At 44.8% G+C, this 26,631-nt stretch overlaps 1 protein-coding gene across 1 annotated transcript in view; it reads left to right on the top strand.

The window, feature by feature from the left end:
- Nucleotides 1–26,631, top strand: part of LOC111963453 (serine/threonine-protein kinase D1-like) — a 61,442-nt gene that overhangs the window by 21,950 nt on the left and 12,861 nt on the right. The window contains exons 3-6 of the mRNA XM_023986903.1: nt 4,146–4,277; nt 6,249–6,412; nt 7,891–7,914; nt 8,168–8,372. Of these exons, the coding sequence (XP_023842671.1) occupies nt 4,146–4,277; nt 6,249–6,412; nt 7,891–7,914; nt 8,168–8,372 (525 nt within the window). The remainder of the gene's footprint in view (nt 1–4,145; nt 4,278–6,248; nt 6,413–7,890; nt 7,915–8,167; nt 8,373–26,631) is intronic.

Here is a 26,631-nt window from a genome sequence, read left to right as displayed (position 1 = left end):
TGGAGAAGGTGGAAAGTTTTAAGTTCCTGGGCGTACACATCACAGACAAACTGAAATGGTCGACCCACACAGACAGTGTGGTGAAGAAGGCGCAACAGCGCCTCTTCAACCTCAGGAGACTGAAGAAATTTAGCTTGTCACCCAAAACCCTGACAAACTTTTACAGATGCACAATCGAGAGCATCCTGTCGGGCTGTATCACAGCCTGGTACGGCAACTGCACTGCCCTCCACTTCAAGGCTCTCCAGAGGGTGGTGCGGTCTGCACAACGCATCACCGGGGGCAAACTACCTGCCCTCCATAACACCTACAGCACCCGATGTCACAGGAAGGCCAAAAAMATCATCAAGAACAACAACAACCCGAGGCACTGCCTGTTCACACCGCTACCATCCAGAAGGCGAGGTCAGTACAGGTACATTAAAGCTGGGACCGAGAGATTGAGAAACAGCTTCTATCTCAAGGCCATCAGACTGCTAAACAGCAATCACTAACTCAGAGAGGCTGCTGGCTACATTGAGACCCAATCACTGGCCACTTTAATAAATTGATCACTAGTCACTTTAAACAATGCCACTCTAAATAATGCCACTTTAATAATGGTTACATATCTTACATTAATGATATTACATGTATATACTGTATTGAGACCCAATCACTGGACACTTTAATAAATTGATCACTAATCACTTTAAATAATGCCACTTTAATAATGTTTACATATCTTACATTACTCATATCACATGTATATACTGTARTRTATACCATCTACCTCAACTTGCCTATGCCACTTGGCCATCGCTCATCCATATACTTATATGTACATATTCCCATTCACCCCTTTAGATTTGTGTGTATTAGGTAATTGTTGGGTAATTGTTAGATTACTTGTTAGATATTACTGCACTGTTGGAACTAGAAGCACAAGCATTTCACTACACTCGCATTAACATCTTCTAACCATGTGTATGTGACCAATAAAATTGGATTTGATCTGATTTGATTTGCAATTGAACATAGGCCTATTGCATTCACTGGTTCTATTCAGCTCTCTTTTCTGTCAGCTATGTAGCCTCTGGAATAGACCATTTGACATAGGGAAGAGAGGTGAACTCTCCTTTGAACCCTTGAGGTTGAATAACAGCAGAAATTGGTAGGTTCCTTTTGTTGTGTTCAAAATGCAGAACATGTTCAAGCTTCATACAGATTGTGAACAGAGTACAAAGCATCTCCATAATAGCAGCTAGAAAAGGAGGAGAGCGATACAATGTTAGCCAGCGTAATGGACTAATCAGAAGACACAATGATAATAGTGAGGACATAATGTTACTATGAAATGGATTTACATGACATAAGCTTGTGTGTATTCAGTGTGCTTGGCTAATAGCTATATGGTTAAGTCAGTCYACACAACAGACAAGAACATGAATAACTGGCTGCATGACAAATACAGAACTATGGTGCATGTTGCTGCTGGCTGATGTAGCCTGTTTCCAAAGATAATTTATCCACATATCCAGAGTGGCGCAGKGGTCTAAGGCACTGCATCTCAGMGCAAGAGGTGTCACTACAGTCTCTGGTTCGAGTCCAGGCTGTATCACATCTGGCTGTGATTGGGAGCCCCARAGGGGCACAATTGGCACAGCGTCGTCCAGGGTTTGGCCAGGGTAGGCAGTCATTGTAAGTAAGAATTTTTCTTAACTGACTTGCCTAGTTAAATAAATAATAATAAAAACCCTAGAAGGTTAGCTGCCAATCAGAACAAGTCAAGGTCTAGACATGTGGAGCTATGCAAATTTACCAAAGAGAGTAAGCTCTATCTCAGATGCCCCTCTCTTGTGAAATAATAAAGRGTTTATGGAAATAACAAAACAGTAAGTTGTCACACAAATCGTTGCTCATCTATGTGTGTCCAGTGATGTCCCTCCCCACTGGGCACWGACGTCTATTCCACGTTGGTTCAATTTAATTGAAATGACGTGGAAACAACATTGATTCAACCAATGTGTGATCAGTGGGTTTGCTTTGTTTTGGCAGTGTTCTGCCCCTCTCCACCCGCTCCCCTTGTTGTAGAAAGTTTAAATGCCTCACCCGGTGAGAAATCAGGGGTGGGCTTATCTTAGCTCAGGAGTAGGAAGTGATCCAAGTATCAATCTTGACACTGGTAAAGTGTTTTTCTAAACACTTGGCAGGCTTTCTCTTCCCCCTCTGTGTGTTACAGTATGGCAGGTCATTTAGTTGTGTCTGTGGTACAGCGACAGGGGAGACATGGGGTAGAATGACACCTCTGTTACCCTGGCTACACCCCTCACTGGGAAGGAGACGGCTCAGGTGATTTAGTGATTTACACGCCCAGATGCACAGATTCTCATAGACATGCTCCCCGACATCTGTCATGAGACTTTTTAATGACACACTCAACAGCTGAGAGATCAGTGAGCACACGTGGTAAAAGAAACCCAGGGAAAACCTTACAACTGTCAGAAAGAAGAAGTGAAGACGAGACAGTCTGTGGTTATWAATTGTGATGATTTCCACCAAGGTGGCTGATCTGAACAAAATGTGTCCTCTGTTGACTGTGGTGTGTTGACATGTGTTTCTATGTCTGTTTCAGCATCAGCCAGGCAGCGCAAAGTGAATCACAACAGAGAACTGCATTGATTCTAATGTATAGCTATTGTGTTATGTTAGGGTCACGTGTTGTAAAGGTTCATATTGGTATGTCTTACTGCACAGGTATTTATTTTTTGTACTACTGTCTTTATTCAGTTAATCTCAGTTTATGCTCGCACTCACATTTGAGATAAAAGATCAAAACAACTTATAACCTTCTTCTGTTCCTTAATCTTGATAAGTCTTAGAAGGTATATGAGGGAAGACAGTGTGAGTATGATCATGCTAAAATAGAGCAGCTGCTATAAACGCTTCCCAACTTGACAGAGCCAGTACACTTGAGCTCCATTGAACTCATCAATAAAATCATTAATTCCCTTCACAGATGATCATTTGGGTTAAATCTCCTACGTACAAGGAGAAATAAAAATGCTTATGGTTGGTAAATTAACATTACGGTATGTTACACTGCATCCCAGAGAGTTGTTTTCACRAGTCAGTCTTACTGTCAAAGATCTCACAATTTGTGTTTCCTCGTTTGATCTTTTCAACTTCTAGAGCAACTTAATTAGTGTGAAGGTGGATAGGATGCTAAAAACACTTTTTTCTGTCATCAGCATGAGGGTGTGAACAGCGTACATTTGTTACGTTGGCACAGGATGCTACTGGATGCAAGCAGGGGTGTGTACACCATACTGTAAACATAAATATCGAAGAGAGGAAGAACTGAACTTGAACTCTGTTGAAAATGCTTTCTGCCCTGTTTGTACACTGAAATGTGACACACTGTAACACTTTTTGCCATTGTGGAAGAGTCAAATGATTAATACTGTACCATACTGGAATGTAGATACACTGTGTATCATGTGAGCTGTCTTTACCTCCGCAGTAAAGTTTGTTTTCTTGTAGTATGCTGTACTAAGCAAGCCACTAGAACTACTAATTTGACATAGGAACAAATTTGAAAATGCAAATAAACATATTTAGATTAAGTCTACCTAGACTCCACATTCACATACACACACTCATTTTCTGAAGCATGTAATGATAGTTTACATGTTGTTAAACTTCCAAACATATATTGGCCTTTAAACAAAAGGCAAAACAATAATTTGAATAAATTGAAGCAGTTTACCCAGCAGAATGGCTAATCAGTATGTATTCTACTTGAGCGTGCTGAGACAAGCATGTTGGTGGGGAGATATGTGTGTTTGATGAGGCAGTCTACTCTCATGCTGTGCTCTCCACTCTATCCCATTGGCCCAATGCAGCCTAACTGCACCAGCCAATCAGAAAATCACAACTCCATATGCAGCAAAAAGCCTTGGTTACCTCAACATATACAAATACTATACCAGGGAACGGCCATTCATTTTTAATTGTACATCCATTGAAAACACGGTCCCACTACACTACTACTATATCACTATTCACAGAATACAACTCAGTTCTTGAGTACTGTTTAAATCTAGGAGTGTGAGGAAAATGTTGGAATTGAACCATTGACTATTGTTGTCGTTGTCCTGTTCTAGCCTCTGCCACAGTGGAGGACTTCCAGATCCGTCCCCATGGCTTGTTTGTCCACTCCTACCGGTCCCCTGCCTTCTGTGACCACTGTGGAGAGATGCTGTGGGGCCTGGTGAGACAGGGTCTCAAGTGTGAAGGTAGGTACTGTATAGAAGGAGCTCTGGTCTGCGTCTCAAGTGGCACCCTATTCCCCATATAGTGCACTACTTTTGACCAGAGCGCTGGTCAGAAGTAGTGCACTTTGTAGGGAATAGGGTACAATTTTGGACACAACCTTGGGCCTATTTCAACAAATGTAATTAGGTTCCAGCCACTCTGACACCATTACGTAACTTTCTAAGAGAGGATATTATCAGGGTACATTGGATACAGGCCACTCAGGTGTACTCTGGTCTGAAGAGGTCTCTTCAGGGTCCACGATGAGCAGCAAAGTCCCTGCTTGAAGAGTGTTGGGAAGAAGAAAACAATTTTTCTTCTGTCAGGCTGAAGAGGCAGTTGGAAAGGGGTTGGAAAGGTAGTGCATAGAGGGGATGAAGGTATACACAATAGCCTAACATGTATAAAAGTATTACATAATGTGGTGTCTGACTGGAATGGTGGCGAGCTCATGAAGGAAAGTTTCCCAAAGACAAAGTTTCAACAATCCATGAATGACTTGTTCCATTAGATGATTRCTACTTATACTGAACAAAAATATAAATGCAACATGCAACAATTTCAAAGATTTTACTGAGTTACAGTTCATATAAGGAAATCAATCAATTGAAATAAATTKATTAAGCCCAAATCTATGGATTTTACTGTTGGTCACAGATACCTTTAAAAGAAGTAGTGGCGGGGATCAGAAAACCAGTCAGTAACTGGTGTGACCACCATTTGCCACATGCAGCGCGGCATCTCTCTTCCACGTAAAGTTGATCAGGCTGTTGATTGTGGCCTGAGGAATGTTGTTCCACTCCTCTTCAATGGCTGTGCGAAGTTGCTGGATATTGGTGGGAACAAGCTGTCATACACGTCAATCCAGAGCATTACAAACATGTTCAATGCGTGACATGTCTGGTGAGTATGCAGGCCGTGGAAGAACTGGGACATTTTCAGCTTACAGGAATTGTGTAGAGATCTTTGCGACATGGGGCCATGCATTATCATGCTGAAACATGAGGTGTTGGTGTAACCCCACCGCCACTCTGTTCACAACGTTGACATCAACAAACCGCTCGCCCACATGACGCCATACATGCTGTCTGCCATCTGCTCGGTACAGTTGAAACCGGGATTCATCCGTGAAGAGCACACTTCTCCAGCGTACCAGTGCCCATTGAAGGTGAGCATTTGCCCACTGAAGTCGGTTATGACGCCGAACTGCAGTCAGGTCAAGACCCTGAGGACGACGAGAATGCAGATGAGATTCCCTGAGACGGTTTCTGACAGTTTATGCAGAAATTCTTCGGTTGTGCAAACCCACAGATTCACCAGTTGTCTGGGTGGTTGGTCTCAAATGATCCCGCAGGTGAAGAAGCCGGATGTGTGGGTCCTCGGCTGGCGTGGTTACACGTGGTCTGCAGTTTTGAGGCCGGTTGAATGTACTGCCAAATTCTCTAAAACAATGTTGGAGCTGGCTAATAGTAGATAAATGAACATTTATCTGGCAACAGCTCTGGTGGGAATTCCTGAAGTCAGCATGCCAATTGCACGCTCCCTCAAAACCTGAGACATCTATGGCAATGTGTTTTGTGAGTGGTCTTTTATTGTCCCCAACACAAGGTGCACCTGTGTAATGATCATGCTGTTTAATCAGCTTCTTGATATGCCACACCTGTCAGATGGATGGATTACCTTGGCAAATAAGAAATGCTCACTAACAGYAATGTAAACAAATTTGTGCACCACATTTTAGACAAATAAGCTTTCTGTGTGTATGGAACATTTATGGGATCTTTTATTTCAGTTCATGAAACATGGGACCAACACTTTACATTCCATTTATATTTTTGTTCAGTGTAGTTCCATAAAGACAGTCTCTCACCAGTTTGATGCAAGTATAAAAATGACCACGTTACACGTGAACTCACCTTTGCTCTGAAACCGTCTGTTTCTCTGCTCTGAAGGTTGTGGTCTGAACTATCACAAGCGCTGTGCCTTTAAAATCCCAAATAACTGCAGTGGTATCCGCAAGCGGAGGTTGTCCAATGTCTCTCTGACCGGCTTGACCACACTGACCATCACGCGGTCCAATGAGCCTTCGCCTTTCACCTCCGACGAGGCCTTACTGGTGAGTTTATCCTGGTTGCTGATGAGTTTATCCTGGTTGCTGGTGAGTTTACCCCTGGTTACTGGTGAGTTTATCCTGGTTGCTGGTGAGTTTACCCTGGTTACTGGTGAGTTTACCCTGATTACTGGTGAGTTTATCCTGGTTACTGGTGAGTTATATCCTGTTTGCTGGGTGAGTGTTACCCCTGGTTACTGGTGAGTTTACCGTGTTGACTGGTGAGTTTACCTCCGTTCACTTGGTGAGTTTACCCCTGTTACTGCGTGAGTTTACCCCTGATTCTGGTGAGTTTATCCTGGTTTACTTGGAGTTTATCCGGTGCTGGGAGTTTACCCGGTTACTGGGAGTTTATCCTGGTTACTGGTGAGTTTATACCTGCGTTACTGGTCAGTTTTACCCTGTTACTGTGTGAGTTTTAACTGATTCTAGCTTGATTTACTGGTAAGGTGAGTTTATCCTGATGTTACTGGGATTTTATCCTGGCTCAGGGTGGGTCTGGTTACGAGAGTTTACCCTGGTTACTAGGTAGTTTACCCTGATTACTGGTGAGTTATGGTATAGACCTGGTGTGATTTACCCTGAGTGGAGTTTAGTCTCTGGTTTAGCTGTGAGTTTACCCTGGTTACTGGTGAGTTTCCCTGATTACTGGGTGAGGTTTTATCGCTGTTGTGGATTGATTACTGGTAGTTTATCCTGGTTTGGCGTGAGTTTACCCCCTGGTTACTGGTGGAGTTTATTACCTGATGTCGGTGAGCTTCCGGTCTAGCCCTCAGGTGGATTCTATCGTTGCGGTTGAGTTTAGACCTATCCTTGAGCTTTCCTTGGTACTGGTGAGTTTTACCCTGTTACTGGTGTTATCGTTTACGTGGTAATTATCACCTGGTTACTGGTGGTTTACCCTGGTTACTGGGTGAGTTTACCCTGGTTACTGGTGAGTTTACCCCGTGTTATGTGGAGTTACGCCTGGTTACTGCGTTTGATTACCCGGGTTACGTAGTGGTATCGCGGACTGTGTTTACCCCTGGTTGCTGGTGGGTCATCATGAAGAGCTTCACACTACACTCACATGTGCATGCTCACACCATGCATGGACGCAACGCACAGACACAGACACACACACAGCACGCACAGGACCACACCGGCACATGACACAGGCACACACCACACATTAGACAGCAGCACAACTCAGCACACCATAGATACTTGACTGAAGTACATGCCCCTACACTCCCACCTGTCTTCAATGGCAAATTGTTAGATTTATGAATGCGCAAGCATGTTCCTAATTATAAAAATACCTATGTGATTTCTGAAGCCTTTGTGGCTCGTTGTGCTCATATTATGAACTCTCTGTTGGAACAGGTTTACTCTCAGCAGCAGTAGGTCATAGGTGTGTGAATATTGTTATGGTTTTTAACTCTGAGTGCTCTCTTCACCTCCTCCCTGTGTGTGTCCCTGTTCTCTCTTTGCTGCATGCTCAGTCTCCTGTCAGTCCCGGCATGGAGGTAGGTACCCCAATACCCTGCCCTCACGTATTACAGTATCAATACGCCTATTATCACCAGAAGGACATCGCTCTTTCCCTGTTTTTTTGTGTCATATGCCAAAATAAGACAAATAAGACAAAGAAAGGAGATGGAATAATATAATTTTAGCTTAGGTTGTTGTTGCTTGTCATCTGTTACCTACCATGTGCCTTGCTCTGAGTGGGGCATCAGGGCAACACTCTGACCAGTCTACCCTGCTTACCCTCCACAGCAGAAGACACAGACAGACTTCTTTTCTGGCAGAGAGAGAAGGTCCTCTTCCTACATCGGCCGGCCTATAGAGTTAGACAAAATCCTCCTGTCTAAAGTTAAGGTGCCTCACACCCTCGTCATCCGCTCCTACACACGCCCCACCGTCTGCCAGCACTGCAAGAAGCTACTCAAGGGCCTGTTCCGTCAAGGCCTGCAATGCAAAGGTACCGTAGGGGTTCAGAGAAACTTGAGATAATGAGAGAGGTTACCAGTGGTTGGCGGAGGAGGTGGGGATGATAGTGAGTCACACAGTACATACTGTAACACTGTGTGACTTCGCTAGCTCAATATTTTCAGGTGGTATTATTTTTGGAAATCTCAAGACTCTGTTGTCACAGAGTTGGCAAAGCTAACAGATGGCAGTTGTTTCTACCTCAAGCTTTCTTTGTGACATCTTAAATAACTATTGTGGCCTGATTAATAGATAGCCCTGTAACTTTATTATTATTATTTTTTTTGATATTTTTTTTTGACCCCCTTTTCTCCCCAATTTCGTGGTATCCAATTGTTAGTAATTACTATCTTGTCTCATCGCTACAACTCCCGTACGGGCTTGGGAGAGACGAAGGTCGAAACCCATGCGTCCTCCGAAACACAACCCAACCAAGCCGCACTGCTTCTTAACACAGCGCGCCTCCAACCCGGAAGCCAGCCGCACCAATGTGTCAGAGGAAACACCGTGCACCTGGCTCCCTTGATTAGCGCGCACTGCGCCCGGCCCGCCACAGGAGTCACTGGTGCACGATGAGCCCGGATATTCTACTCCCTACTTTGGCCAACACCTCTTACCTACTACCGGATGACGCTACCAATTGTGCGTCACCGATTCTATCAAAGACCTCCCGGTCGATGGGCTGCGACAGACCTTTGGCGCCGAACCCAGCGTCTCTGGTGGCACAGCTAGCGCTGGCGATGCAGTGCCTAGACACTGTACGCCACCCTGCCGGGAGGCCCCCGTAACTTTATAATTAACATGGTAATTGCAAATGAGAAACAGTGTTTTGTCATAGACACTCACATCAATATAAGTTCACAGAATGTACTGTAGAACTCTATGGTTTACTACAGTGTGCACAAAAGAATATGATAATCAATGTAATTTGAATATGTTGGATAAACATCATCGTAAATACAAGTGGATGAATAGCTACCCTTTTTGAATCGTAGTTAGTTTATGGAGGATACTATTGGAACGTTTGGCCGGTCCTGGCGAAGCCCAGGTGATTATGAGGTGTTTATTTATTCTTCAACTCTAGCTTGACCCTGTAGTAGGTGGACACAGGGGCTTGTACCTTGTAGTAGGTGACACAGGGGCTTGTACCTGTGTAGGTGAATCGACCACGGGGCTTGTACACCAGCTGTAGTAGGTGGACACAGGGGCTTCACCTGTAGTAGGGTGGCAGGGTTGCACCGCCTGTAGTAGTGGACACAGGGGCTAAATCTCTGAGTCTCTCCTTCAAAGACCCACTCCCTACTACAAGACAGATCATCAATTTATTATTTTTATATCATAAGCGCCTTTTTACATCAGCTGAATATTCAGTGCTGTACAGAAACCAGACTAAACCCCAAACAGCAAGCAATGCAGGTGTAGAAGCAATGCGGTGGTCTAGGAAAACTCCCTAGGGCCCACGACCTAGGAAAAATCCTAGAGAGGAACCAGGCATGAGGGGTGGCCCAGTCCTCTTCTGCCTGTGCCGGTATACAGGAACAATGGCCAAGAATGATTCACACTCTATGTTCATAAAATGACTCAGACAATGGTCCATAGATATAGATATCGCAACAGACGTAGTTGTCTGGAGGGTGCAACAAGTCAGACACTCCAGGAGTAAATGTCAGTTGGCCTTGTTCAAGTAGCCGACGAGTATCTCTACCGGCTCCTGCCTGTTCGTCTAGAGAGTTTGAACATCAAGCAGGTCTGGGAGACATGGTTAGGACGTCCAGCTTGAAATCAGGTTAGGGTTCCATAGCTTGCAAGGCGGAATAGTTTGTGAAACTGGAGCACGCCGCAGCACGGCCCAGGTGGACAGGCAAAGGATCATCATGAGCCCAGGTGTGCTGAGCCCCTACTCAGAGAACTAAGCCCTTCCTATTTTGTGGTAGTAGTACTCAGTCTGATAGGTGCTCAGGTCCAGCACTTAAATTCACAAGGAAACACCGGAGTAACGAACAGAGAAATCTCCAGATAGTAAAACGAAGACTGACCCTAAGGAGTTAGCGAGCTGGCTGTCTAACGCGCCACCGACAACACGACAACATAACTGCAGCATAAGAAATCATTCCTGGTGGAGGCTGAGAACAATGAGCGGGCTCAGGAGAAAACCACCATGAGCCGATGGTGGTCCTGGGGCTCGGCGGACTCATCCGATGATAGACTCCGCACCATGGTGGGCCCCGCCCCGTGGCTGGCCCGGACAGGGCCAAACAGGCAGGATATAGACGCCTCTCCACCCACGCTTATGCCAATCGCGAATCAAACCTATCAGGTGTTGCGTGACACCTGGCCCGGGGCGCAGCCACATATTTTGTGGTGTCGTGTGCATCGTATAGCATCTAGTTTACGGTATGGCTCACTAAGGGGATAATCTTCACAACCCACCAAGCTTACATCCTGAAGCAAGGACCGATATATGCCCACAAAGGATTCTCCGTCCACGGCATGACGTGCATCTATAATTGTTGATTGATGTGCAGTTTAACATCAAGAATTTAACCAGCAATAGCTTCATTTCGGCAGTACATGCCGCGTAAACCAAGGGGGGCGGGGTGGGGGGGGGTGGGGTGGGGGGGGGGGGGGGGGGGTGGGGGGGGAAGGGGGGGGGGGGGGGAAATGCAATGCCAACCCATAGACAGAGGAAGACCATCACTCGGTCAGTTAGAGGAGCGACTCAACCCACTCATGTGACGTTGCAGTCGTACGGTTCACGTCTAGTCGATTATGGCAGCTCGTGATTGTTGACTCGTAGACGATTTGGCAGACGTGGATATTCTAAGTTTCGTTGCCGGTCTAACTCTTGTTGATCCCTCCTATGGGACGGCATGGAAGAAGCCCAGTAAAGGCCGCAGTTGAACCGTAGCCCTGTATATAGGGGCTAGAAGCCAGAGATCATTCCCCAGTGGAGAGAGGGGAACTCCGGGCCATGGCAGAGACATTGCAGAGGGCGGTTCGTGCTACTGGCTCCATAGTGAGCCTTTTCCGTTTCACTGAGCTTTCAGACACGCTCTGGGTGCCAGTGTCTACGCGATTCCGTTAATGTTTCTTGACTCCTCGGCCAGAACTATGCACAAATCTCAATCATATTAACCCTACTTGAATGAGGATTGTGAGTCTCAAAGTAAAGAACTTAAAGGTTTGAGGACCATGAGATAGTGTCTGCGTCTCTCACATGGGGTAGGCAGGACCGATCCATAAAAAATGGGAGCATTTCTAAGGGATAGGATCGGAGACATCTTGCGGAGCCCTGCCTCCAGCTGTTTGCTTAGAAATTCTAACGACATTACGGAGGCCTGTGTCTTTGTGACGTAGCGTGACGTGTAGGTATGTACGGCAGGACCAAATCTGAAAATGGGGTAGCAGGCAAGCCATGTAAGCTTGTAAGGTTAGCAGTAACCTTGAAATCCAGCCTTTGCCCTTAACAGGAAGCCAGTGTAGGGAGGCTGCACGGAGTAATTATGATTCAAATCTTTGGTTCTAGTCAGGTATTTCTAGCAGCCGTGCATTTAAGCACTAGACTGAAGTTTATTAGTGCTTTAATTCCGGGTAGCCGGAAAGTACATTGCAGTTCTAACCTAAAGTAACAAAAAGCATGGATTCAATTTTCAATGCATAATTTTTGGACAGAAAGTTTCCTGAATTTTTGCAATGTACGTAGATGGAAGAAATCTGTCCTTGAAACAGTCTTGATATCGTTTCGTCAAAAGAGAGTCAGGGTCCAGAGTAACACCGGAGGTCCTTCCAGTTTTATTTGAGTACGACTGTTACAGACCATCAAGATTAATTGTCAGATTTCAACAGAAGATCTCCTTTCTTTCCTTGGGACCTAGAACAAGCATCTTGTTTTGTCCAGAGTTTTAAACAGTAAGAAAGTTTGCCAGCCATCCACTTTCCCTTCTCTCTGAAACACGGCCTCTAGCGAGGTGAATTTGGGGCTTCACTATGTTCATTGATAATGTACGCTGTGTGTCATCCACATAGCGTGAGTTTAACATTATGTTTCGAAGGACATCCCCAAAGAGGTAAATATATAGTGAAAACAATAGCTGCTAAAACGGAACCTTGAAGGGAACACCGACTTTAAAGTTGATTTGTCAGAGGACAATCATTCAGCAGAGACAAACTGAATATCTTTTCTGACAGATAAATCTAAAACCTGGCCAGAACTTGTCCGTGTAGACCAATTTGGGTTTCCAATCTCTCCAAAGAATTGTGGTGATCGATGTATCAAAGCAGCACTCAAGGTCTAGACACGAAGGACAGATGCAGAGACCTTTGGTCTGACGCCATTAAAAGGTCATTTACCACCTTTCACAAAGTGCAGTCTCAGTGTATGAGGGGTCTAACAACCAGACTGAGCATTTCATAATAACATTGTTTGTTCTTCAAGGAAGGGCAGTGAGTTTGCTACGCAACAAGCTTTCTTTTTTTTTTTTTTGTAAGAGGAATGGAAGGTTCACCATATTTTCTCGGTCCAAGGTTTTTTGGACCTTTTTTCGAGAGAGGCTTTTATTACTTGGCCACTTTTAGTGAAGTTTTGGTACCATCCGGTGGATAGAGAGCCGTTTTATTATGTTCAACATAGGAGGGCCCAAGCACAGGAAGCACTCTTTCAGTAGTCTAGTTGGGAAATAGGGGGCCAGTCATGCAACAAAGACGGTTTGAGGCCATGATTATTTTCATCTAATTGTGTCAGAGATTGTACTAAAACACCTTGAGTGTCTCCTTGATCCTAGTCCTGGCAGAGTTTGTGCAGACTCAGACAACTGAGACTTGTGGGAGGAATATCGTCATATTTTTAAAGAGGAGTCTGTAATTGCTTTCTATGATCATGATCTATTCTCAAGAAGTTCATGAAATGTATTTACTGCTAAGTGAAAGCCATCTCTCTTGGGATGTGCTTTTTAGTTAGCATTTGCGACAGTATCAAAAAATAAATTTCGGATTGTTCCTTTTTTCCTCAATTAATTTGGAAAAATAGGAATGATCCGAGCAGCAGTGAGGGCTCTTTCCGATACTGCACGGTACTGTCCTTTCCAATGCAGTCGAAGACTTCCAGGTTTTGGTGTGGCGCCATTTTCCTTCCAATTTTCTGGAAGTTGCTTCAGAGCTCGGGTATTTTCTGTAATACCAGGGAGCTAGTTTCTTATGACTAATGTTTTTAGGGTGCAACTGCATCTAGGGTATTGGTCAAGGGTTAAATTGAGCTTCCCTCAGTTAGGTGGTTAAACTGATTTTTTGGCCTCTGACGTCTTGGTAGTGCAAGGTACTACTTAATAAAACAGCTAGCCCTCATAACTGGTAGTCTCTGCTAAGCAAGGCTAAGTTCGGTTTAGTCTGTCTGTTGACATGGTGTTTCACTATTTTTTCCTACCATAGGGCTGAAGACTCCAGCGTGACACAGCCAGTAGCGAGGCAAGCAGGCCCAGAACCCACTTCAGAGGGCCGGCTCGGCAGATTCAACCCGCCCACAAGCTGCTGCCACAGTAAGAGTTCTGGTTTGAACGTTTGGTTTTGGGTCGCCTGGTTCAGTCCTGGCTAGGTGTTTAGTGGTTTTTCTACTTAACGTTTAGGGTTGCTTTAGAAGGCGACTAGAGTTTAAGGGATCTTGAAATATATTTAAGTCAATAAGGCACAAGGGGGTGTTGCTTATTGGCCTTATACCACGGTGGAGTGTCTGGACATCGCCTTTAGAACGTGGTAATGCCTGGCCATATATCACAAACGCCTGAGGTGCCTTATTGCTGTTATAAACTGGGTTACCAAAAACCGTAATTAGACCGTAAAAGATAACTGTGTTTTATCAATTTCCGTTGTATACGGTCTTATATCAACGGCTCTCAGTACCAATCAAGCATTCAGGGGCTGGGGCAACACCAGTTTTATAATTTTAGTATAGTCCCTCGAAAAAGAGATCTGAGGGCAATTTAATTGCTCACCCATAGCAGGTGTCCATGGTTATTGTTGAATTTGTGAGCAAACTCCCAACACACCAGTTATACTTTAGCACCCACCCACAGGAGGAGTGTAGGCCCCAGTACCATGGTAGCCTCCAGCGCCATCGACACGCTGGATTGGAAACATTCCCTGGCCTCTAACGGTTTAGGGTTTTTTCAGCCTTGCATTTTCTTAAATGTCAGAAGGATCCATGGACCCAGCTTATTGTAGAAAAATGTTGGTGTCCCGAATCGGCCTCAATATACAGTATGAAAGTGACGCAGTCATTTTCAGGAAGGTGATGGATGGTTAAGCTACATAGGGTGATGTGATTAAGCATGAGGTATAAGTTACATGAACATTTCCAGGACAGACATATCTGATATGCAGAAAGCTTTAAATTTATTGTTAATTCTAACTGCACTGTCAATTAAAGTAGCTATTAAACATGTGAAAGACTTACTATGCTATTGTTTTTGAGGGATGTGCACATTATGAAACTTGAACATATTATTAATGGAAAACGCATTGGGCAGTCTTGAACAGATAATGCAATGGTTCATTGGATAGTCCTAAATTTTGCACATACACTGCTGCCATCTAGTGGCCAAAGTCTAAATTACACCTAGGCTGTAATAATACATTATGGCCTTTTACTTGCATTTTCAATATGATGGTAAAAAAAAAAAAAAAAAAGTTTTTTTCTTTGTATTATCTTTTAAACAGGATCTAGTGTGTTTTTTCTTCCTACATTATTTAACATTCCAACAACTTCAAAGTGGTTTCCTTTTAAATGGTATCAAGAAAAATGCTTGCTTCAGGTCCTGAAGCTACAAGCTGTTAGGATTTTAGGCGAAAATTGAAAAAAGGGGACTTGTTTGGTAACACATGCTTCCATATGTGTTTTGTCATAGTTTTTTTGATGTCTTCAATATTATTCCCTATTTGTGTGGTTATAGAAAGACCCCTGGCATAGAGGTAGGTGTTTCCAACTTTTTGATAGGTACTGTATATATCTTAAACGACCTAGTTTTCATAGAATTTGATGAATTAGTACACGCTTCACGCACACATTCAAAAAAGATTAGAGGGACAGGAAACCAGGAAGTAGGACGATTATCACTTTGCACGTCATATCAGTGCACTTCCCCTTGACCAGATGTTGTCATAAAGTGTTGCATGCCTTGTTTATAGTCACAGATGGCTGACTGAATATTTCTACTCAATATACAGTATAATGCCGAAAGTGTTCCTATAACTTATGCTACTAACTTTTACCTCATTTCATTTCACTAATGTTTTAAGCAGTGGTGTGAAGTACTTTAAGTTTTTTTAACTTTCAAGTATTACTTAAGAATATTTTTGTACCTATACTTATGGTTAACATTTTTGAAACTATTACTTTTACTTCACTACTTTCTAAAGAATAATGTACTTTTTACTCCATGCAAGTTTCGCCTGACACCGCATAAGTACTTTTTACTTTTCGAATGCTTAGCAGGACAGGAAATAGTCCAATTCCACACCTTATCAAGAAACATCCTGGTCATTTTCCCTAATACCTGATCGTGGCGGATTCACGTAAACACAAAATGCTTGTTTGTAAATGATGTCTGAGTGCTTGGATGTGTGCCCTTGCTATCCGTAAAAATATAGAACAAAGAAGATGTGCCGTCTGGTTGCTTAATATACGGAATTAGAATGATTTATACTATTTACTTTTGAATACTTAAGTACATTTGAGCAAATTACATTTACAGTTTGATACTTAAGTAATTTTAAAAACTCAAATACATTTAGACTTTTACTGAAGTAGTAATTTTACAGTTGTTTGTTTTTTTTCAATTTTACTTGATGCATTTTCTATTAAGGTATCTTTACTGTTTACTCAAGTTTGACATTGGATACTTTTTCCACCACTGGTTGTTAGTCGTCCACTGTGTTTAGTTTCAAAAGGTTTTTTTCTATTTAACAACACAGTTATGGGATGTCTGCAGGCCTATTGGGGAGAATAAGAGGGAGACAATTATAGAATAAGAAGGAATGTAAAACGTGTTAGCGATTTGGAAAGCATTCCCATGTGTGTGTGGGTCATTAGGAGCGTTTGGGTTGTGCGTTCTGTGCTGACTAGCTCGAGCTCACAAGCTCGTGACACAGGTAAAACAGACACACAAAGGAATGGTGTCCCGAACACTTCCTGTCATTATACGGGATACAAGGGTACTGATGGAAATCACTTGGAGTGAACTAAGGCTAAACTGTTGCCTCTGTCACAACAAGACCTTGTGTGCATGCATGGGTAAAACAGCGCTGTTGTATCCAGGCTCGTCCAGATGACGGCACGGCCCACGTCCACATGCCCTGGCGTCTCTTCAAATTAACTTCTCTCACCTTTGACTTTGCAATTGTTGTGGACATGTGTGCCTCTAATGTGACGATGCCATCTGTTTAACTGCAGGTTGGCACCGTGTGGTGATAGGGGAAGAATGGGCAGTCGTTTGAAGTCCAATGTATGTGGTTGACACACTAGGGCGCCATTTGGTCCCGGGTGGATCTCTGCTGTTGGCAGTTTTGGCAACAATGCCACTACTAAGGAAATGTGGTCGAACGTGGCTCCTATCAACAGGTCTCAGCTTAGTTTTTGTTGATCAGCACATAAGAGTTGAGGTAGATTTGGGTTTGCCGATTGGCTGATCCCAAAGCAGTCTTTTAAAAGCACGAAAGTACAGTGTTTTTAGGTTAACATATTTAAGGCACATCCTCAACAGAGGCTTTTGAATGTGGATGTGTTCCTGGAGGCCTGGTCAAGCATGGGTCTGTGGTTAGTCAACTTCCCCAGCCTGGGCTGGTCTTGACTGGGCTAGGCCTCGGCGCCTGACTGCCTCTCTGCTTGCGGTTGCATCAGGAACTCCCTAGGGGGTTTGTGGGGAGCCACCAGTTGCAGACATGCTGTACCGCCGTCGGCATACCACCACACCACCACGACACACAAGTTTGCACAAGTATATCACAACACACCCACACAACAACACACCACACCACGTGGGTACACATTTACACACACACAACACACCACACACACACAAACAATGGCTTTACAGGCCAGTGGTTACAATGGCTGTTGAAGCGGTCCTGGCAAGATGCTGTTTTCAGTTTTTTTAATAAGAAGACTTTATTCAGTTTTTGTTTGCTCGCTGCCTAAGTTTAGATATGGATCATGCAGCGTGCTATTGACTATTTTAACTTCAGGGCTGAGTTTAGAACTGGAAGTTGTTCTTGTAGCTCAGAACATATTTCTCAAAGTGGGGATCTACATGAAGTGACCATTGGAGATTCTTCGAAGTCTCATGTTGTCAAACTAAAATACTGGTTTTTGTTAGTTCCTGTCACATTGTTGGACTACAGGACCATGCATTTCAGGGTCGTCAGTTTTAGCGAAAACCTAGGGTAAGGCAAACGTTTGACAGAGGAGTTGAAGCTTATTTATAGCCCTTCCGCTCCGAGGTGTCCGTATGGTCCTAAAGCCGACGCTCAGAGGTGGCACCATAGGTCCCAGAGTTGGTGTGGGTACGTAGTTTTTTCCTGGTCCTGGTAGCCTAATCCGGTAAAAACTCTGGACCTTTTAACAGTATGAATGTTGATTAATAATGTTGTAATAAAAGGATTCATATGCGGCTAATGAATGGGACCAAGAGTTATTTCTAATCAGGTCAACGGGGTTTTAAAACATTCCTGGAAACTCGCTGGCCTTGAGGTAGGAGGATAAATCCTGTCAAACTTCAGCAACTTTGGTACTTGTTAGTATGAATTAATATTCTAAAGCAGAATATGTTGGTTTCCTATACACCGACACAGGAGAAGCAACATGATTGGACATTAACACCACAGGCTGAGCTTGCTTTAGAATGCAGGTGCGTATAGTCCTGCGGCTATGCACTCTGGTAGACCTAATTACAAATCAGTCCTGTCGACTACTGTGTTTTTGATTCATCTCCCACTTAATCATTTGGATTGAAGAGTTAGTAGCCTAGTCAGACCCAATTTGGAATATAAACCAACCAATTAATCCATTCTACAGATTCCTCAACGAACAAATAGGCTTATAAATACTTTAGTTCGCTTCGTTCCTGGCCATACAGGAACAGGGTGCATAGGTAGGCTACACTATGCAAGCTTGATTCTCATCAGTTAGTCACAACAGCCTAGTCTTAAGTTGATCAGCACACACGGAAAAAGCCGTCTTCAATTTCCATGCATACAGCTGTCAGTTGGTTGGTGTTTTAGGCTGCTACATTTATGTAAGAGTTTTTGCTTGTGTGGGAAGTGAATGTTATCACGCTTGCTAAATACCAGAGAAGTAGAAGGAGAGCCCTTGGAGCTTCACTGTGTGCTTGCTCAAGGCAGTGCCGACCTTGCGATACACTACTTGACTAGTTGATGGTTTGAGAATACACACGCAAGGCGCTGTAGCTTGAAAGCTTCGATATGAAGGACAAGGAAATTGGGTGCGTTGAGTTTCGAGAAATCATGAGGCAAACATGGACGTAAAAACCGCACTTTAAGTTACCTATACAACAAACATACTAAATGTAACCTGTTTTGGTCCATGAGTGAATAAAGATCAGATGTATTAACGCGCAAAGCAAAGCTATTTCTCTCCAATGTTTTGCAAAAATCATCGTCATAAGTCCTGTTTGGAGCATTTTCTCCTTGCAGACCATCACCTGACAGTTGTGGATTGATATTAAAATGATCATTACAAGTCACCTTGTGTTTCTGGGGCACAATAACAGTGCCACCTAAAATGTGCAGTTTTGTCACACAACACCATGCATAGTGTCTCAAGTTTTTGAGGGGCATCACATTTTGCATGCTGACTGCAGAATGCCAACCAGAGAGATATGGATGTATAATTTTATATACCATAAAAAGCCTCCAAGTCGTTTTTAGAGAAATTTGGCGTAACATCACACGGCACTACAAAAACTGCAGCCATACGCTAGCTACAACACCCACGCAGTGTGCGTTTTTATATTTTTGAAAGTATAATCAAAAGTGGGCGCTCACACCTTGACAGATTTGAACAACCAAATGCCGCCTTGCGGCACCGGATTTTCCGGTGCGCGCCTGAAGACCGGACTTAATACCCAGCTAAGCTGGTTTCACTTTTGGAATTGGAAGGATTTTAGACCGCTCATTTTTTGGTGTTGAAGCGGGTAGGCGATCGAGCCCCAAATGAGTCTCTCTCGCCCCTTCTCTCTCTCTCTCTTTTCATCTCTCACTATACAACAGAATTTCTCTGCTGGAGTGACCTTGTCCTGTAACCGAACGGCTGCCTCGCAGGAGAGGAGAAGGATGGGCAATGATGGAGGGGAGAGGGTGTTCACCAACATTAACCGATACCTCAATATTGTTGCAGTTGGCTAGTATAGGGGCTCTTTGGCTAGTTACATGAATTACATGGTCTGTAAATTTACATCTACATTTAAGTCATTTAGCAACGCTCTTATCGCAGAGCGAACTTACAAATTGGTGCAAGTTGCGGGCACGGTTATGGACGCGGATCCGTGGTAGACCGTGACTGCTTATGTCCTAGGGTTCTTAGGCCTAGTTACCATGGGGTGGTTGTAGGACGGCTGACTCGTTATGTTAGGGTCTTTGGGCCTAGTTGAACGGTGATTAATGGTCTATTAACCTGACTGTGTTATGTCTAGGGTTTCTTTAGGCCTAAAGTTACATGGTTCTGTAAAACCTGACTCGTTATGTCTAGGGTTCTGTTGGACCTAGTTACATGAATTACATGTCTTGTAACCTGACTTGTTAATGTCTAGGGTTCTTAGGCTAGTTACATGGTCTGGTAACCTGACTCGTTAATGTCTAGGGGTCTTTGGCCTAGTTACATGGTTACATGGTTGTAACCTGACTCAGTTAAGTGTCTAGGGTTCTTTGGCTAGTTACATGATTACATGGTCGCTGTAACTGACTTGTTATGTCTAGGGGTCTTTGGCCCAGTTACAGTGTCCTGTAACCTGACTTCAGGTATCGTCTAGGTTCTTTTGGCCTAGTTAACATGATTACATGGATTGTAACCTGAACTTGTGTATGTCTAGGGTTCTTAGGCCTAGTTACATGGTCTGTTAAACCTGACTCGTTGATGTCTAGGGTCCTAGGCCTAGTACATGATTACATGGTTCTTAACTTGACTCGTTATGTCTAGGGGTCTTAGCCTAGTTCCATGATTACATGGTCTGTAACCTGACTTGTTATGTCTAGGGGGGTCCTTAAGCCTAGTTACATGATTAAACAAGTGGTCCCTGTAACCTGACTTGTTATGTCTACGGGTTTCTTGAAGGCCTAGGTTCACATGGTCTGTAACCTGCACTATTATGGTCTAGGGGTCTTAGGCCTAGTTAATGATTACATGGCTGTAACCTGACTATGTTAAGTCTAGGGTTCTTAAGGCCTAGTTTACATGGGTCTGTAACCTGGACTCGTAGTCTAGGGGTCCTTCAGCTAGTTACATGGTCTTAACTGACTCTATTATGTCTAGGGGTCTTAGCCTAGTTACATGGTCTGTAACCTGAGACTCGTTATGTCAGGGTCTTAGGTTACAGACACAGTAACGAGGGCCTGACCATTAAGTCTAGGGGGTCTTCGGCCTAGTTTACATGGTACTGGTAACCTGACTCGTTAAGTCTACGGGGTCCTTAGGCCTTAGTTCATGGTCTGTAGCTCTGACTCGTTGATGTCTAGGGGTCTTAGGCCTAGTTACAATGGGTCCTGTAACCTGACTCGTTATGTCTAGGGGTCTTAGGCCTAGTTACATGGTCTGTAACGCTGACTCGTTATGTCTAGGGGTCCTTAGGCCTAGTTATGGTCCTGTAACCTGACTCGTTATGTCTAGGGGTCTTAGGCCTAGTTACATGGTTTACATGGTTCCCCTGTAACCTGACCTCGTTAGTGTCTAGGGCTTTGGCCTAGTTTACATAGTTCATGGTCTGTTAACCTGACTCGTAATGTCTAGGGTCTTAGGCCTAGTTACAGTGGTCTGTAACCTGAACTCATTATGTCTAGGGGTTTTGGCCTAGTTACATAGTTACCCACCCTCTACCCTCCCGGCCGCCCACTGGTACTGTACCTGAACTCATTTGTCTAGGGGTCTTAGGCCTGAGTTACATATGTAACGATGTGAAATGGCTAGCTAGTTAGCGGTGGTGCGCGCTAATAGCGTTTCAGTCGGTGACGTCACCTCGTCTCTGAGACCTAAAGTTAGTTGTTCCCCTTGCTGCTGCAAAGCCAGCCGCGGCTTTGTGTCGCGATGGTAACGGTGCTTCGTTGGGTGACTGTTTGTTAATGTGTGCAGAGGTCCCTGGTTCGAAGCCCAGGTTGAGGCCGAGGAAGAAGGGACGGGGAAGACTAAACTGTTAGCACAGTTACATGGTCTGTAACCTGAATGAATGTTGTGAGAAATCAGCGTATGCACCTCAAGTGTTGAAGTGATACTGTGCCCAGGGAGAGAGCACCTTGCCTTGGTCCAGGGCCGCTCTGTCTCTCTTGACCTCTGGTCGGCCAGTTCCCAAGCAAATTATTATTCTTCAGAATGGTTCTTGAAACTTATAGATATGCTACAAAAAGGAAAATACCAAACGTCAATGTCCCTTTTTCCCCTCACCCCAAACTAAACGAACTCAAAAACGAACGAAAACCTCAATAAAAACAAGTAGGTTCCCCAAGTGCCCTGTGCAAGTCAAACCTTAATTGTCAGCACCTGATGTGCTTATCAAGCCTTGGCTCAGCATTTAAGACCTGGTTGCTGCCCCCTGGTGGGTGGAGTGTGAAAGTGTAATCGCTGAGAGTGTGTTTGTCAACACTAACCTTCCCCCCACATCATAACAGGAGGGAAGAGGAGGAAGTGCATCATGTGACTGACACCCCTGACTTCACATTTTGATCATATGCCCCATTCACTCCACAGGCCCTCCAATGTGCTCCAATGCGTATCTTGTCATTTATTGGATTAGCGCAGTTTTATCAAACACTTTTTATAGGTGTTGTTGACATCACTATCTAATTAGCCATGAATTCAATTCATAACCCCCAACAGAATGTCCTAGTCCATTGAATCCAGCCTTTTCTCTAGTGGTCAGGTGTGTATCTGTGCGCTCATCAATGCATATCCCCCTGTGGTGTGTATTCCCATGCTGATTCTCCCAGACAGGGAAAAAGAGCAGCTGAATGATGACAACGGACAGCCATTCACGAGGCTGCCTGTACAAGCCACCTCCGCAAGAACAGTGGTCACTCATCAATATTATCTGAGAGCGTTTTGTGTGGTTTGTTTATTGTGTGAACAAATGCGGTCTTTTCTCAGACGCCACCCTCCAGTGGAATACGGCTTAACACAGCACTGCACAGAGGGAGAGGGGTGAAGGAGGAGTGATGGGAGAGGGGTGGAGAGACGAGGAGTGATGGGAGAGGGGTGGAGAGAGGAGGATGTTGATTGGGAGAGGGGTGGAGTAGAGAGGGAGGTGGAGGGAGAGAGAGGGGGTGAGGGAGAGAGAGGTCAAGTGATGGGAAGGGTGGAGAGAGAGGAGTGATGGGAGGGGGTGTGGGAGAAGAGAGGAGTGATGGGAGAGAGGTGGGGCCTCCTGCTTTCAGGATCCACATTTTTCTTCTCTCCTTTTATCTCTGGCTTCCCATCAGTTGGAACCTGGTATGAGGTTCATCTGCATCCTCACCGTTCCTCTTTCTACCCATTTTCGTCCCTCCATACCATCCATGCACGTCATCCTCCACTCACACCTTTCAGCCTGGGAGTTGAGGAGAGCGCGAGAGGAGAGATATTATTCCCGCCGTCCCGCCCACTTGGCCGCTCTGGCGCACGACGTCTCCCTCCTGCCCTCTCCTCCGCCTCCTTCCATCCTCCCATCCCTCAGAATCTCTCTGTGTGTTTTCTATCCAGATCTCGGCGAAAGAACCAGTGTGAGATACACAGAGATGCCGAGGCTGAGTTTTGTCTAACTGTGTGTGTGTGAGCAGATGTAAAACCCTCTGACGCCTAATTGGTCCCCAAATGCTGGCAGTGGTGTGTTTGTTTACAGTGTGGTGTGTCTGTGTCGCGGCAGTGTGTGTGTGTCGTGTGCGGCATCATAGGGGAAGAAGAGACTATCAATCAATCGTCGGTGTTTCTGCCTACATTTCGTCTTTCTCTCTGAGGATTCTACTACAGACTGTAGACCTTGGACTCTCTCCATAATGCCTGTTACTTGTCTTCTACTGCAGGTGGCAGAAAACAGATGCTATTTTTGGCGCCACCTTCTGTCTCTTGTTTTCCAGTTGGCTGGGGGTAACAGCTCGAGTGTATTTTCCCCCCTACGCTTATCGTGAAGAGTGGTGTGGAGCTATCCTTTGCTATCGTGAGAGTGAGTGTAGCTATCTCCGGCTATCTGAGGAGTGGTGTAGCTCTCTCGTCGCTATCGAGAGTGGTGTATTGCTCTCTCTCGCTCACAATCTGAGGCTGTGGGTAGCTCTCTCTCGCTATCTGGAGTGATGTAGTCTCATCTCGCTATCTGAGAGTGTGTAGCTATCTGAGTGGTGTAGCTTCTCTCTATTGGGAGGGGTGTAGCTCTTCTCTACCTCTTAAGTTGGGAGGGGTTGTAGCTCTCTTCGCCCTCTATCTGGGAGTTGGTGTAGCTGTGCTTTTGGACTTGTTTTTGTGGGAGTCTTTTTCTCTTGTTCCCTCCTTTTTTCTTCAACCTGTATGGAATAGTATATCACGCCTAGAGACTAACTAGTCTAGGAGGAGTTAATCTACCTAAGAGACTAACCTTAGTCTGGTAGGAGTAGTCTTACCCTAGAGACTAACCTAGTCTGGAGAGTACCTACCCTAGAGACTACCTTAGTATGGAGGAGTACCTACGCTAAGAGACTAACTAGTATGGAGGAGTAATCTACCCTAAGAGATAACCTAGTCTGGAGGAGTATCTAACCCTAGAACTAACCTAAGTCTGGAGGAGGTACCTAGCCCTACGAGACTAACCTAGTCTGGAGGAGTATCTACCCTAGAGACTAACCTAGTTTGGAGCGAGTAAATCTACCGCTAGAGATAACCTACGTCTGGGAGGATAATCTACCATAGAGACTAACCTAGTCTGGAAGGCAGTATCGTACCGCTAGAAAGACTAACGCTATCCTGGAGGAGTATCTCCCTAGAAAGACTAACTAGTCTGGAGGAGTACCTACACTGGAGACCTACCTAGTTCCTGGAGGAGTATCTACCCTAGAGACTAAACCTAGTCTGGGAGGAGTTATCTACGCTGATGACTAACCTAAGTCTGGAGGAGTTCACCCTAGAGACTAACCTAGTCTGGAGGAGTATCTACGCGGCTGCGAGCTAACCTAGTCTGGAGGAGTATCTACCCATAGAGACTAACCTATGTCTGGAGGAGTAATCTACCCTTGGAGACTAACCTAGTCCTGGAAGGAGTATCTACCCTAGAGACATAACCTAGTCTGGAGGAGTTACTCTACCCTAGGAAGACTAACACTCAGTCCCTGGAGGAGTAATCTAACCCCTATAGGAGACCTAACCTAGTCTGGAGGAGTATCTACCTAGAGACTAACCGTATGTCCTTGGAGGAGTATCTAACCTAGAGACTAACCTGTCTGGAGGCAGTATCTACCCTAGAGACTAACCTAGTGCTGGAGGAGTGATCTACCCTAGAGACTATTAACCTAGTCGGAGGAGTAACTACCTAGACGAACTAACCTAGTCTGGAGGAGTATCTAGCCGCAGAGACTAACCTAGTCTGGAGGGAGTTATCTACCCTATGAGACTAACCTAGTCTGGAGGAGTACCTACCCTGGAGAACTAACTCTAGCTCTGGAGGAAGTATCTACACTATGAGACTAGCGTCTAGTCTGAAGAGTATCTACCCTAGAAGACTTAACCTAGCTGCGAGGAGTTCCTTACCCTAGAGACCTAACGCTAGTCTGGGGGAGTATCTACCCTGTGGGAGACTAACCTTAGTCTGGAGGAGTAATCTACCGCTGGAGACTAAGCTAGTCTGGAGGAGTATCTATCCATCTAGAGACTAACCTAGGTCTGGAGGAGTATCTACCCCTGGAACTGTATCCTAGTCACTGGAGGAATCTATCCGATCTACGAGACTTACGCTAGTCTGGAGGAGTAATCTACCGCTAGAGACTTAACCTAGTCTGGAGGAGTATCTCTAGAGACCTAAACCTAGTTTGGAGGAGTATCTACCGCTGGAGCTAGCCTGAAGTGCTGGAGGAGTATCTACCTAGAGACTACCTAGTCTGGAGGAGTATCTCCCTAGAGATACCTAGTCTGGAGGAGTACCTACCCTAGAGACTTAATCTATCTGGAGGAGTATCTACCCTTAGAGACTAACACTAGTCTGGAGGAGTATCTACCCTAAGATGACTTAAGCCTATCGTCTGGAGGAGCTATCTACCCTAAGAGATAACCTAGTCTGGAGGAGTATCTACCCCTATGAGACTAACCTAAGTCTTGGAAGGAGTATCTACCCTAGAGAACTAACCTAGTCTGGAGGAAGTATAATACCCTAGAGACTAACGCTAGTCTGGAGGAGTATCTACCCTAAGAGACTACTAGTCGGAGGAGTATCTACCCTGGAGACCTAAACCTAGTCTGGAGGAGTATCTACCCTAGAGACTAACCTAGTCCTGGAGGAGTATCTACCTAGAGACTAATCCTAGTCTGGAGGAGTAATCATACCTGAGACTAACCTGTAGCTCTGGAGGAGTATCTACCACTACGAGACCTAAGCTAGTCTGGAGGAGTATCTACCCTAGAGACTAACCAAGTCTGGGAGGAGTATCTACCCAGAGACTAACCTAGTCCTGGAGAGTATCTAACTAGAGACTAACGGGCTAGTCTGGAGAGTATCTACCCCTAAGAGACTAACCTAGTCTGGAGGAGTATCTACCTAGAGACTAACCTAGTCTGGAGGAGTCATCTAGCCCTAGAGACTAAAGAGAACCTATGAGACAGTGGATTTCTCTTTTTCCTCTTTCCTCTCAATTGTTCCCGTCTTTGTCTTTGCGTCTGATACTAGAGATCATTCCCCCCCCTCACCGAACATGTTATGGTTCCTAGACTCACCTCTGTCTAACTTCCATGTGAGGTTGACAGCCAAAGGAATTGTTCCGGAATCTCCAATCCCTCTCGTCTGAGATTGCAAGAGGAGACCACTGTGGTGTTTCCATGCAGGTCTGGAGAACAG

This window comes from Salvelinus sp. IW2-2015, linkage group LG4q.2 (genome assembly GCF_002910315.2).
Source record: "Salvelinus sp. IW2-2015 linkage group LG4q.2, ASM291031v2, whole genome shotgun sequence".
NCBI classification, from domain to species: Eukaryota; Metazoa; Chordata; class Actinopteri; order Salmoniformes; family Salmonidae; genus Salvelinus; species Salvelinus sp. IW2-2015.
Note: the sequence above shows the minus strand (reverse complement) of the source record. Positions and strands in the feature narration are given on the sequence as shown.